At 44.5% G+C, this 14,671-nt stretch overlaps 1 protein-coding gene across 3 annotated transcripts; it reads left to right on the forward strand.

Moving 5' to 3' along the window:
• Positions 1 to 7,829: 7,829 nt before the first annotated feature.
• On the forward strand, positions 7,830 to 13,855 carry APTX (APRATAXIN-like protein). 3 transcript variants are annotated; one of them, XM_068621939.2, is made up of 6 exons: positions 7,830 to 8,001; positions 8,096 to 8,205; positions 10,366 to 11,330; positions 11,816 to 12,485; positions 12,583 to 12,753; positions 13,239 to 13,855. In XM_068621939.2, exons 1-6 carry the CDS (start codon positions 7,962 to 7,964, stop codon positions 13,575 to 13,577), a joined length of 2,295 nt encoding a protein of 764 aa, XP_068478040.1. In that variant the 5' UTR covers positions 7,830 to 7,961; the 3' UTR covers positions 13,578 to 13,855. The 3 variants fall into 3 exon arrangements, with proteins under 3 accessions (XP_068478040.1, XP_090152808.1, XP_090152807.1); XM_090296682.1 differs by having other exon boundaries at positions 7,866 to 8,001; positions 11,869 to 12,485; XM_090296681.1 differs by lacking the exons at positions 7,830 to 8,001; positions 8,096 to 8,205 and having other exon boundaries at positions 8,906 to 11,330; positions 11,869 to 12,485.
• The last annotated feature ends 816 nt before the right edge of the window (positions 13,856 to 14,671 follow it).

The raw sequence follows: 14,671 nt of genomic DNA on the forward strand, positions 1-14,671 counted from the left end.
CTGCACTCGCTCGACGGCGAGGAGGTCTTTAACTTGCCTCTACGTTGCCCCGGGAGTTACATCTTCTCGCTCCCAGAAACACGGAGGACCTTTCCTCTTTCTCGCCTGCACTCGCTCGACGGCGAGGAGGTCTTTCATCTGGTGCCTCCGATCGCCGATAAACGATGAGGACTTAACAACTTAACTGGTGCCTCTAATCGCCGAAAAACGATGAGGACTTTAAAAACTTAACTGGTGCCTCTAATCGCCGAAAAACGATGAGGACTTTAAAACTTTAGAAAACACGCGACATATCTTTTCGTGCCTTAAATCATGTACGAATGACGAGGTCTTTCTTCGAAACTTTTGGAAATAACACATATGCAATCTGAAAACACCTTATACTTTCGAAAACTCTTCTTTTATTGGGTGGCCTCATTAAAAACCCTCCTTAGGGAAAAAAGAGTGCCCCCTTGAAACTGTTTTAACAGAGACATTGCAATGTAATATTTGTGTTTGTCTTTACTTACAAAGCTCTTAGCTATAGTACAACTTCAGGTGTGTGGCGTTCCAGGTACGAGGGATCGCCCCCCCTTCCAACGTCTCCAAGCGATAGGCTCCGTTCCCGAGTGCCTCGGTTATTCTGAACGGTCCAGTCCACTTAGGTGATAGCTTATTCTCCATCTCGTACTGGTGGGCCTTTCTCATCACCAGATTGCCTTCTCTAAACTGCCTTGGCATCACCTTTGAGTTGTACCTTCGCTCGACCCTTCTCTTCACCGCCTCAGCCTTCAGCCTTGCCTCCTCCCTGACTTCGTCCAGCAGATCCAGGTTCAGTCTTCTCTCTTCATTCGAGTCTTCCTCTACAAAGTTCTGGAATCTCGGCGAGCTCTCCTGAATCTCGACTGGAATCATGGCATCACACCCATAGACCAAGCTAAACGGGGTCTCATGGGTTCCTGACTGCTCGGTGGTGTGGTACGCCCAAACTATTCGGGGTACCTCCTCAGCCCAACTTCCCTTGGCTTTCTCGAGCCTTCTCTTCAAACCTCTCAGCAACACCCGGTTAGCTGATTCCACCTGGCCATTAGTCTGAGGGTGCTCGACGGATGCAAACACTTGCTGAATTCCGACCCCTTCGCAAAGCTTCTTCAACAGGTGGCTCGCAAACTGAGTCCCATTATCTGATACCAGGCGCTTAGGCACTCCAAACCGGCACACAATATTCTTCCATACAAAGCCTTCGATCTTGTGCGCGGTGATCTGGGCCACTGGTTCTGCTTCAATCCACTTGGTGAAATACTCAATCGCCACCACCAAGTACTTCATCTGCCTGATCGCCAGTGGAAAAGGTCCCAGGATGTCGATTCCCCAAGTATGAAACGGCCAAGGGCTATAGATCGACTTCAACTCCTCGGGAGGTGCCTTGTGCCAATCGGCGTGCTACTGGCATTGTTTGCAGCACTGGGCATACTTCTTGCAATCTTCTCTCATGGATGGCCAATAGTAGCCTGCACGGAGAGTCCTCGCGGCCAGAGCTCGACCCCCGACGTGACTTCCACATATTCCTTCGTGGAGCTCTGCCATAATTCTCGTGCACTTCTCGCCGTGTATACATTCCAGGAGTGGGTGAGTGAATCCAAACCTGTACAGATCGCCATCAATCAATGTATACTTGCTGGAATTTTTCTTTACCTTCCTAGCTTCTGTTGGATCTAGCGGGAGGAGGCCATCCGCCAGGCACCGCTTGTACTGTGTTATCCAAGTGTCTGGCTCATGGGTGGCACAGACCTGCATCACGTCCACTTTCTCTCCTCGACATGCTCTAATTCTCGGCGATCTCAGAGTTTCTTGCGTCAAAGACTTATGGCTTCTCGCTGCTCTCTCCGTCGACCTGCTTATCTGAAGGACCAGGTGATCTGCTACAAATGCCCTCGGCGTCTTCAAAGTTTCTTGAATCACTGTCCTCTGCCTACCCCCCTTGCCTGAGCTGGCGAGCTTAGCAAGCAAGTCAACTCGGGCATTCTGTTCTCGGGGCACATGCACCACTTCAAAAGAGGCAAAGGAACTCTTCAATTCCTGCACATACGCCAAGTAAGCCGCCATTTGTGGATCTTTAGCCTGGAACTCGCCTGTTACTTGCCCTGTGACTAGCAGCGAGTCACTCTTAGCCATCAGCACTATGGCTCCCATTTCCTTAGCCAGCAGAATCCCGGCGATCAGCGCCTCATACTCTGCTTGATTGTTGCTGGCTTTGAAGGCGAATCTCAACGATTGTTCGATCAGCACGCCGTTGGGTCCTTCCAATATGACTCCAGCACCGCTACCCTGCTGGTTTGACGATCCATCCACCGAGAGTACCCAACGGAAATCGTCTCCTTCAACCCGCGTCGCCTCTGAAGAGAGCTCGACTACAAAATCTGCAAAGATTTGCCCTTTGATCGGGCCTCGAGGCTCATATTTAATGTCAAACTCTGACAACTCCACTGCCCACTTCACCATTCTTCCTGCAACGTCAGGCTTCTTCAAGACCTTCTGGATGGGCAGGTCAGTCATCACCAGTATTGTGAAGCTGTGGAAGTAGTGGCGCAACCTCCTCGCCGAAAACACCACCGCCAGCGCAGCCTTCTCCAGGGCCTGATACCTCGTTTCTGGGCCCTGCAACACTTTACTCACGAAATAAATAGGCTTCTGAGCCTGGTCTTGGTCCTGGGCGAGCACGGCGCTCACCGCCCTCTCAGTCACCGCGAAATACAATCTGAGAGGGGTTCCCGCCAGTGGTTTGCACAGAACCGGCGGGCTCGCCAAATATTCCTTCAGCTTGACGAAAGCTTCCTCGCACTCTTTCGTCCAAGCGAACTTGTTATTGCGCCGCAGACACTGGAAATAGGGATGCCCCTTTTCTCCGCTTGCTGACACGAAGCGGGATAGTGCTGCCATCCGACCTGTCAGCTGCTGGACCTCTTTTACTGTAGCCGGGCTTCTCATCGCCAAGATGGCGGCACATTTGTCCGGATTGGCTTCTATTCCTCTTTCAGTCAAGAGAAAACCCAAAAATTTTCCAGCCTCCACGCCGAAAATGCATTTCTCCGGGTTGAGCTTCAACTTGAACTTGGCGATCGTCGTAAACAATTCTTCCAAGTCTGCAACGTGCTTGCTTTTCTCCTGCGAGGTCACGACCATGTCATCGACGTAAGCTTGCACGTTCCTTCCCAGCATTGGTGCAAGTACTCGGTCCATCAGCCTCTGGTACGTGGCCCCCGCATTCTTCAGCCCAAACGGCATCACCTTATAGCAGTAGCACGACCTCTCCGTCATGAAGGCTGTTTTTTCTTCATCCATGGGATGCATCTTGATCTGATTATAGCCCGAGAAGGCGTCCAGGAAACTCAGCAGCTTGCACCCTGCAGCACTATCAACCAGGGCATCAATGCTTGGTAAAGGATACGAATCCTTTGGGCAAGCCTTATTCAGGTCGGTGAAATCGACGCACATGCGCCATTTCCCGTTGCTCTTCTTCACCAGCACGACATTCGCCAACCATTCAGGGTACTGGACTTCCCTGATGTGGCCTGCAGCGAGGAGTTTCTGGGTCTCATCCTTGATCGCCTGCCTCCTCTCTTCATTAAATTTCCTCCTTCTTTGCCGCACCGGTCTCACCATGTTGTCCATCGCCAGATGATGGCACAAGAAGTCGGGATCGATCCCGGGCATGTCCGAAGCGGACCAGGCAAACGCGTCCAGATGCCGTTCAATCACCTTGGCGATCTGGTCCTGGAGATCGACCTCCAGAGATCTTCCGAGCTTGAAAACTTTCCCCCCGATCTCCTTCTCGAGCCACTGCTCGACGGGCTTGGGCCTTGATTCTCTGGCGATCACCGCCTTGGCGATTCCGAGTTCCCTTGCTTCCTCCGGGCGATTCTGCGCCTCTTCCTCCTCCAGGGCAGCATTCCTCTCCCCCAGCTCAGCATCTACCATCTCTACGTCCCTTCCGGCGGCCTCCTCCATTATCGGCGGTCTGGGCTTCACACCGGGCGGTGGGGTGGTTGTGACGTAGCTCACTGATCTTTTATTTTTCAGGCTATTCTCATAGCACTTTTTCGCTTCCTTCTGATCAGACTTTATCGTGATTACCACCCCTTCCATGGACGGCAGCTTCACCTTCATGTGCCGAGTCGATGGAATTGCGCCTATCCTGTTAAGGGTGGGCCTTCCCAGCAGGATGTTATATGCTGAAGGGGCGTTTACGATGAGGTACTTGATTTTCTCCGTCCTCGACCCAGCCTCATCGGTAAACGTGGTTCTCAGCTCAATGTACCCCCTAACTTCCACCTGGTCGCTAGCGAACCCATACAAGCACCCTCCATAGGGCCTCAGCTGGTCAAGGGGCAATTCTAGCTGCGTGAAAGTCGGCCAGAACATCACGTCTGCCGAACTTCCTTGGTCCACCAGAACTCGGTGAACCTTCCTCCCCGCCGTGATCAACGAAATAACAATGGGATCGTTGTCGTGAGGCACAACGTCCCGAAGATCCTGCTTGGTGAACGTAATGTCCACTTCGGGCGAGTGATCTTCAAACATGTCCACCGACATCACCGATCGCGCGTACTTTTTCCTCTGCGATGCGGTGCATCCACCACCTGAGAAACCCCCTGCAATGGTGTGGATCTCCCCATGGATAGGCATCTCGTGTTGCTGGGCTTCTCCCCCTGCCGGCTGGGAACTCGACGCTCCTCCGGTCCTTCTGTCCAGCAGATAGTCGTTTAGGAACCCGCTCTTAACCAGATCGTCGAGCTGGTATCCTAAAGACAAACACGAGTCCAGGTTGTGGCCAAAGCACTGGTGGAACTCGCACCAGACGTCCGGCTTCGACCCTAGCACCTTGTCGCCCACCTTCTCGGGCGCCTTCAATCTAGCAGATATGTTAGGGATAGCGATCAGGTCCGCTAGTCCCATGACGAATTTGTGCTTAGGCGGGCGATTGTATTCCCGGCGTGCTGGTTGTTGGCGTGCTGGCGGTTGGCGCGCTTGGCTTCTTCCCTTGTTTCTCCTATCGTAAGGATAGCGAGTCCTTTGATCCTTTCTGGCCGCCGCTACCGTTTCCAGCACCCTCTGTGGCTGGATCCTGGTCTGGGCGCGTGGCCTGACGGGAGCCACACTGCCTCTCTTCTCGGCGACCTCACTCTCGTCGGCGATGTGAGCCACCGCAAGTCGCCTGACTTCAGCAAACGTCGCTGGATGAGCCCTGATCAAGGCTTCGCAGAATGGCCCTGGCTGCACGCCCTTCTTGAAGGCATAAACCAGCATTTCTTCATCCTTGGCCGGCGATCTGACCATCTGTGCTCCGAAGCGATTGAGGTAGTCTCTGAGGGACTCCCCCTGGTACTGCCTTATATCAAACAGATCATAGGACACTCTGGGCGGTGCCTTGTTCACAATGTACTGCTCGACAAAGATTTTCGAGAATTGCTGAAAATTAGTTATGTGGCCATTAGGCAGGCTCACAAACCACTCCATCGCCGTTCCCTGGAGCGTGCTCACGAACATCTTACAATAGACAGCATCCGACCCCCCTGACAGCATCATCTGTGTGTGGAACGTGGTCAGATGAGCCTTTGGATCTTCCACGCCAGTAAAAACAGCTTTAACCGGGACCACGCTCGTGGGAATTGGCGTGTCGGTAATCGCCTGAATGAAAGGCATTGGGAAAACACGAGGCGGCGTCGACGGTGCCACCTCTTCAGCGGAAGAACGAACCTGCTGCTCCTGAAGAGCTCGACGTAGCTCCTCAGCTACCTTGCTGAGCTCCTCGTTTCTGGCGCGAGAGGCGACCAGGTCTTCATGTATCCTTGCCTGCTCGACGCGCGAGGCTTCTACAGTGGCCTGCAATGAGCGCATCATTTCTGCCATCTGCGCCATGGTCATGGCGGCGTCGCCTTCAGCTGCGACGGGAGCCACGGGACTGGAACGATTGCTTCTCATCTTTCTCATTAACTTCAGCGAACCACAGAAGTACAGCAAATAACACTTCAACCACGAACGAATCAGCGACCGATCGGAGAAGATTCAAGAAACTGCGTAAGAACTTCAAGAACACCGCAAACCTTCGAAGAAAATCGCAGCTTCACCAAAAACCACCGTTTCCCCGCGAACCAAACAACCACTCGAAAGAACTCGAATCCACCGATCGAAAAGCCAAACGAACGGTTTAAAACACAAACTTCACCGAACGAAACTCAAAGAAACCAAGAACGACGGTTGCACCAGCACACAACCGCGCAGAAAACCTCGAAAACCTCCACGAACTCACGCTGTGGATGGGAGGACGTTTTACACGGCCCCACGGTGGGCGCCTGATGATCCTGCCTGTTGACCGGAGCGCTGGAGAATGCCTTGTCAAAGGATCGACGTGCGCGCCGCTTCTCACCTCCGTTCCTCCTCTGGATCTATCTCAAGAACCTGCAAAGAAACGATACGGCGCCGCTGCGGCCGATCGCACTCCGACGCTCAAGTCAGTGAAGGTATCACCAAATACTAAGAACTGGAACCGTGCAAATCTCTCTCACAAACAGCTCTGTCACTTGCAAGCGTAAAGTGTATGAACTGAACGTGCGTACCTTAGAAAATCTGTTAGGAACTCTTATATACCTGGTGGTTTTCTCTCTCCTGGCAGTTACAGACTTGGACACGTGGCTCGTATCCAACTGTACACGTGCCATCATCTGGAGGCTCCCTGACTTGGCGCTACTTCTACTCTCATTTTGGCTAAGTTACCTATGCATGGTGCTGCCCAGTGCATAGCTAACTCAGGAGTGCGATCTCTACTGAAACTAGCGAGGTAGGGCCTTCATACACCTTCCCTGTGGTCTCGCCGGCCGCCTTCATAATCTGCTTCTCCTTTAACTTCGGCGATGTGCTTGTTCTGGCGATCTCCGACTGCCTGGTCGCCTGAGTCTGCATCTGGCGACTTCGTCCTCAACCTGGCGATCGCCTATTCTGGTAAGCTGGAGATCGGAACACGCCAACTTAACTATCGGCGACTACACGTGCCTCCCGACTTCCTTCCCAACTGTCAACCTGGCGCCTTGTCAACACGCCTACACTGTAACAGGATGCCACGTCATCGCATCCGACCACCAGGGTGGTACAGGCACCATCACTCTCGGGTGCTTACTATTTTATTCCCAACAACTTTGACTTACATTTAATTAACAACTTATATATTCATTAATATGTATTCAACCAACAACTTTTATATTCACATATATATTTAACTAACAACTTTATATTCACATGTATACTTAACTAACGCATGCCTTATAACCAAACTTAATATTTTTTCTGCTCTTTTATCAAGCTTATTATTAAAACTGGGTTGAACTCATGACCTGCTTTTGGGTCCAAAGTCGAGCTGACCACAGTCAAATGCTTGGATTGAGGTCCCAAGTATTCCTAGACAGTACAATAACCAAAAAAAGTGATTAGAGAAATGAATAACCTATAACAATTATAAAAATATAAACATTTGAGATTATGGTTTAGGGTTTAGGGTTTGAAAAAAAAAGTCCTAGTAAGATTTTTTTTCATAAAAAATATTTATTCATATAAATAAAAGGTTATACAAAATTTAAAAAATCAATGAACAAAACAAATCATTAAAATTTGTACAATTTTAAATACTAATTAATTACTTTTCAGTATTTTAAAATCTCATTGAATATATTGAAATTTTATTATCCTCTAAAATAATATCTTGATAATTTAGTATTTTATAAAAAGTAAAATAAAGAATAAAATATAATCTAGTCCTTCTCGTACTCTAAAGTTTAATTAATCTGGAGGATAAAAATTGAAGATTTAACTCTTTAAAAAAAACTAGAAACATTGAAACCCGAAATTGACAGACAGCATGACATAATATTTCCATTGGTTGTGATCTAAATTCACAAAAACAATTTGACGAACAAGGTTCGAATTTGAAGATGGACATGATGGACGAGGATGAAACTTCTGCACCCAGAGGTTTCCTTCTACTACCTTCTCTTCATGCACGAAATAAATCACGGAAATTGAAACCCTTTTGATTATTTTGTGTGTCTCCATGTCTTAAACGCAGAGGGGAAGCCCGTTTTGGTGATCCTGGTTGGAGCACCTGGAAGTGGCAAATCCACCTTCGGTGAAGATGTAATGCGTTCCTCTACTCGCCACTGGGTTCGCGTTTGCCAGGTTTAGTTCACTCTCTTCTCTCTGTTCGATGAAATGTTTCAGTGGGTTTCACTTTTACCACTGCACTTTTTTTTTTTCACTAGATCGGATAACCATGAAAGGGAAACAAATAAAGTTTTTATTTTTTAAGTTGTTTTTCATGACCACAATCATACCATGGTCGCAATGTGAAAGTTTTTTATGCATTTGGCGACGGTTCTGGTATTGGCAATGCAGTACCAACTGCACTTCAAAGCAATGAAAACATGCTTGGGAGTGTTAGTTCGTCGTCGAGAATTGATGGGAAATGGTTGATTTTTGCAGTGTTAGTAAGTCTGAGTTGAATCAAGGGTAGCTTTTTATCCTTGGGCATTTGATATATTTTTATTGGGTGTGCCAGTACATGCCTGAATGGGGGACTTTAGGGTATGTTTGGATGGAGGACAAGGCAAAAAGATGAGGGGTTTGGGAGAGATAGCTAGATACATATTTCATGGTTAAAATATATTTTTAGCGAAGTATATTCATTCTATAAAAGAAATTTTAACATTAGAACAAAAGAAATGAAAATTGTCATGTACCTCCTCTCCTCCAGCCAACACTTTACCCTTGTCTGATTTTCTTTGATTTCTTCTCTCTCTCCTTCTCAACTTCTAAAGAAATATACTTGTATAAAATGATGCAATCAATATATTTGGTGAAAGCAAATCTTATGCCCGTCATTGTAGTGTTTGATTTGTTTGGCCATATATAAAGACAATTTGAATAATGCCTTGATACATCCCTTGATAAATCGATTAGTACACAGTCAACTTCTTGTCGCTCTATGCTCTGGTTCATTTATAATAATCTCCTCTCCACTCTTGAGAACTATTATTTATGTCTGAAGGATATTCTATTTCATATTTAATGTGAACTTGAGTTGAGAAAGAAATCGGAAATACTATTGTTTGCTGTTGAAGAGCTAGTCTTTTGTTTCGGTTAAGGGTTTTGGCTGTGACATGACCCCACCCCTGAAATGGAAGACCAGTGCACAAGGCTAAAGTCTGAGGAGGATTTGTCATTTGCAATCTTACTTCCATATGTGGAGAGATTGTGGGGTTCTGTCGTGGGTTCGATGTACACAACCTTATCTTTGTGTGCACAAGGATACTGTTATTGGCAAGGTTATCAAACTCTAGGGTTAACTCGTAAACCCTTACGAGTTTAAGAGTCAGGTGAAGGTTGGCGAGTCAACTCGGGAGTAAACTCGTTTTTGAGTAAACCCGAAGTTGACTCGGTCAAACTCGGACAAACTCGGCCAAACTCGCGAGTTTAAGACCGAGTCACCGAGTTGCGTAAAATGGACCCAAAACAGTGCATTTTCTTGCGATTAGGTTAGATTTTTTAGGGTTTTCCCTGGTTCACACTCACGATCTCATCTTCTCCACTGCCGTCATCGCCGCAGCATCTCGTCGCGCCGCTCGTCGTCGCATCTTGCCACGCCACTCCTCGCATCGCATCTTGTCGCGCCGCTCCTCGCATCGCACCTCGCCTCGCCGCACTGCGCGCCGTTCACAAAGCACTTCTGCTGCTGCAGTGAGGACAGATTGGGACATATTGGATTAGGGTTTTTAAAATTAGGTTTAAGCTTTTAAAAATGGATTGGGGCTTTTTTGTTCATTGGGTTTGGGGCAGACTTTTGGACATCCTGAAGTTTTTTTACTGCTTTGGACAGATTGAATTTATGTTTAATTTTAGGGCAGATTGGCTAATTGATTATTTTTTTTAGGGTTAGATGATTTTCTTAGAGGTTTAGATAAATGAGACTTTTAAATTATATAACATTGATGTTGTTTTAGTTATTTTATTAGTGTATGAACTTGTTTATTTCAATATTATGGATTTGGTATCATGAATTATTTATTTTTTGTTAAATTTTTTAGGAGGAGTAGACTCTTACGAGTCTACGAGTCGGGTTTACGAGTCGGGTTTACTAGGCTCCCACGAGTCAGAGTAAACTCTCGAGTCTGATAACCTTGGTTATTGGTAAAACTAATGACCATCAAGTCTGAAGACAGTAAATTTACTCTTTTGCCAAGGCTCATCATTTGCTTCAACTCTATTGACAGAGAGAGAGAAAGAACAGGCTCAACCAAAAGCCTTGGATCTTATCTAACACTGGTTATTCATTTGTTTTAGGACACTATTGGAAATGGTAAAGCAGGAACTAAAGCTCAATGCCTAAGCAGTGCAACTAGTGCGTTGAAGGATGGGAAGAGTGTATTTATTGATAGGTGCAATCTTAACAGAGAACAGCGGTCAGAATTTATAAAGCTTGATGGTGGACTCCAAATAGATGTCCATGCAGTTGTACTTGATCTTCCTGCTAAGCTTTGTATTTCTCGATCAGTCAAACGAACTGGGCATGAAGGAAATTTACAGGGTGGAAAAGCTGCTGCAGTTGTGAATAGAATGCTTCAACATAAAGAACTTCCCAAATTAAGTGAAGGCTTTAACCGGATAACATTTTGTCAGAATGAGAATGATGTAAAAAATGCTATTAATACATACAGCTCACTTGGGCCGCTGGATAGTCTTTCACATGGCTGCTTTGGTCAGAAGAATACAGATTCCAAAATTCAAGTTGGTATAATGAAGTTCCTAAAAAAAGCAGAGGTCCCACTTACTGCTACATCTACAACGAGAAGCACTGAAGACCCTACTTCCCAGACTCTAAGGAAAAATAATTCCTACTGCAAAGATAAGGAAACACTTTCCTCAATTTTAGATAATGCCAACTTAGAGTCAAAGGAAGTAGAAGGCCAAGAAGTTGGCTCTGCTGGTTACCATGCCGATCAAGTTTGTCTGGATGATATTTCCACTTTGGCATTTCCCTCTATTTCAACATCTGATTTCCAATTCAACCTTGAGAAGGCAGCTGATATTATTATCGAGAAGGTTGTGGAGTTCTCAAATAAGTTTAGGAATGCCAGACTTGTTCTTGTTGACTTGTCTCACAAGTCAAAGATTCTTTCCTTAGTTAAAGCCAGAGTCGTGGAAAAAAACATGGACACCCAAAGGTTTTTTACCCATGTTGGGGACATTACTCATCTTTATTCCAGGGGAGGTTTGCGATGTAATGCCATTGCTAATGCTGCCAACTGGTAAGTTCTATTTCTAAGATTGCAGTGTATATGTAAATCTGTTAAACATTAATCCATAATTCTGAATTAAAAATTTCATAAACAGGAGATGACCCTCACCCTCGTACATGTGTGATTACTGACCATTATGACAGTTAGCTGACATGTCATTTTGTATGTTAGTATTGCACCAGTCTCTACGTATTTGAAGTTACATAAGGAAGTTTTTGTTTACTTTAATTTTATGATGAAATGCTATATCTAGCAATTCTTGTATGCCATGTACAATCAGCTGCTAATCAATCAAAGAAACTGCCTTTGATTTTGGCATCCATTGTAATTATTTGAGTTCACACCAAGACCTGCATGTTGATTGATGTGGATCTCTTTGTCTTTTAGTTATTTCCTGGGCCCCAGTTTAGCTCTTAATACTTGTAATAAACTGTATTTCAGTCAGACCTGCCACTTTCAAATTTTCTCTTGGTTAAGTGAAAAATCCTTTGCAGGAGGTTGAAACCTGGAGGTGGAGGTGTTAATGCAGCAATTTTTAATGCTGCAGGTCCAGAACTGGAGTCTGCAACAAAAGAAAAAGTAAAATCTCTTTCGCCTGGGAATGCTGCTGTTGTCCCTCTACCTTCATCTTCTCCTTTGTTCACCAGAGAGGGTGTAACCCATGTAATACATGTTCTTGGACCTAATATGAACCCACAAAGACCAAATTATCTAAATAATGATTATAGTAAAGGCTGCAAAATTCTCCAAGATGCTTATACTTCACTTTTTGAAGGTTTTGCATCTATTGTGATGAACCAGCCAGGGATACCAGTGGGAAAAAGTGAAAACCTTGAAAGGAAGTCTTTGGAGTTGCCGGTTCGGTCTGATTGTTCTTCCAGAAAATATTTTACTAGTGATCAAAAGAGTAAGAGAGGTCATGATCATGGATCAGAGAAAAGCAAGAAATGCAAGGGAAATCATGATGGCTTAGGATTGGCCTTTACTAATTCTAAGGATGAAAAGGTAGATTCAGAGCATACAAGAACTGAGAGGAGCAGAAGTAAGGCTTGGGGATCATGGACTCAAGCTCTTCACCAAATAGCTATGCATCCTCAACAGCAAAAGGGTGACTTACTTGAAATTTCCGATGATGTTGTTGTATTGAATGATATGTATCCAAAGGTTGAATTAGTCATTTTTCTTTTTCTTTACCTTATTTTATGTCTTATGAATTACTCTGCTACTAATGTATCAAACTGAATTTACTTGTGTTTTGCAGGCACAGAAGCATGTTCTGGTGTTGGCACGAATTGGGGGTCTTGACTGCCTCGCTGATGTCCAAAAGGAGCACCTTCAGTTATTGAACAAGATGCATGATGTGGGTTTAAAGTGGGCAGAGAAGTTCTTGAACGAGAATGCTTCTCTGGTATTTCGACTTGGATATCACTCGGTATGAAGAATATATGTTCAAGACTCTTAAGTCAAGAGCTATTTTTCCTCTACTCCACCCAAAAAAAGGAAAAGAATGTTCTGCTTTTATTAATGAGTGACTTTGGTACATATGTTTTCTGTGAAAACACATTTGAGTTAGGTGATGGCTAAATTGGATTCATTAAAAATTGAGTTTAAAGATAACTTCTTTGGTGGTTAAACTTATCAATCAATAACTCAAGGTTACTGATAAATACTAGCAGTGATTTTCAGCAAGGAAAGTTATTGAAAGGAATATATTTAAAATTGTGAAAGAAATAAGTTACTAAAAAAATTACTTGTCCTGTTAGACAGGTTCAGGTTTGAGAGGGTTAATCATCGGGTAACTGCAAGTGCAACTATGGCTGTGCGCTTTTCATTTGTTGGTCATGGTTTTAGGTGTATCATCTGTAAACTGAAATCTTCAGTAACTACTAAAGTATTTTTCTTCTGTACTATTTGCAGGCACCATCAATGCGACAACTACATTTACATGTTATTAGCCAGGACTTTGAATCAACACAATTAAAGAATAAGAAGCACTGGAACTCGTTTAACACTGCTTTCTTTCGTGACTCGGTTGATGTAATGGATGAGATCTCTAGTGATGGGAAGGCAACATTGAAAGATGATGACAAGCTACTCTCCATGGAGTTGAGGTGCCACAGATGTAGAAGTGCCCATCCAAACATACCCCGGTTAAAATCTCATATCAGCAGCTGTCAATCCCCCTTTCCTGCTTACCTACTTCAGAATGGACGTTTAGTGAATGCTCCGGGGGAACCTCGCAACAGTGTCCCGTAGTACTAGTTTTTTGCTTCCAATGCTGCCAAGCAAGACTACTTGTGATGCTGTCGTTTGAGTACACGAGATAAAACCATCAATGTGTAGTTAAAGATTGAAGCATTTTTGCCATCTAGGAAGGAAAAAAAATGAGTTTCTTTTCACCTTACCTTCCTCGTACGAGTGGTGATATTAGATGGTTTAACTTCAACTCCGGTGCAAGGAAGTTTGCTCCTTTAACTTGGTCGTTCCTTGAGATTCCATTCCCTATAAATATCACTACAATTTGGTTTACAACATCTGCAATCGTGTCAAATTGCACTTACTTTAATACTTAGGGAAATATCAAATCAATGAGTGGTAAATTCGATTGTTTTATCATTGATTTTTCAGTCGAATGAGTTTGAGTCCAACTCTAGTTTAATATTATAGTTAGCTTAAATATGCTTACCACTAATAAATTTTTAATTTTATTTTGAGTGTCTAATAAAATTTATTTTTTTTATTTTGTTTGTGGTTTTCAAATTTATTAAGCATAACTGAACCTTTTTTTGTGTTTTTCTGTGTTCTACTGAAGGAATGTAAAAATGCTTCATAAGAAATTGATATTTCCGTCAAAATGGTCAATATTTATCGACCTTGTGAAATGAGTGATCCGTACGATCATACCTTTTAGGTTCTACCAGGGACTTGTATTTTTTTATTTTGTTTTTGTGACATTATAAAATTCAGAGTCACCATTGACACAAGTGCCCATAATGTGATTCAGTCAATACTAGAAAGTAACAAACTATTCTTCCAGGTTTCAGATCAAGTCACAAAATCTAAAGCTTAACAAATAAGTATTGCCTGAAACCTGATTCTTCAAGTACATTGACTTGCACTTCATCCTGTGTTAGGCAAGAAAATAAGGACAATACTTGGAGGGTGTATCATAGAAGGAAATTTAAAAATAAGGGATAAGGGGGTTAGTAAGTTGTTAAGGGAGACCAACCTGCTGTGGGAGGAGGTTAGTTGATTTGTTGTGTAAAGTTTGACAGGATCAAACCTGTGTGAAAGGAACTACATTCCTTTGTAATTCTTTTGTGAGTTTTGAAGAGTACTAGAATAAAACA

This window comes from Phaseolus vulgaris, chromosome 10 (assembly GCF_051622355.1).
Source record: "Phaseolus vulgaris cultivar YP4 chromosome 10, ASM5162235v1, whole genome shotgun sequence".
In the NCBI taxonomy this organism is placed as follows: domain Eukaryota; kingdom Viridiplantae; phylum Streptophyta; class Magnoliopsida; order Fabales; family Fabaceae; genus Phaseolus; species Phaseolus vulgaris.

Coding starts and splice junctions, on each gene's coding strand:
- APTX (XM_068621939.2), top strand. CDS start 7,962: ATGGACATGATGGACGAGGATGAAACTTCTGCACCCAGAG. Junction 8,002..8,095: donor TGAAACTTCTGCACCCAGAG/GTTTCCTTCTAC, acceptor TCTTAAACGCAG/AGGGGAAGCCCGTTTTGGTG. Junction 12,754..13,238: donor TTCGACTTGGATATCACTCG/GTATGAAGAATA, acceptor TACTATTTGCAG/GCACCATCAATGCGACAACT.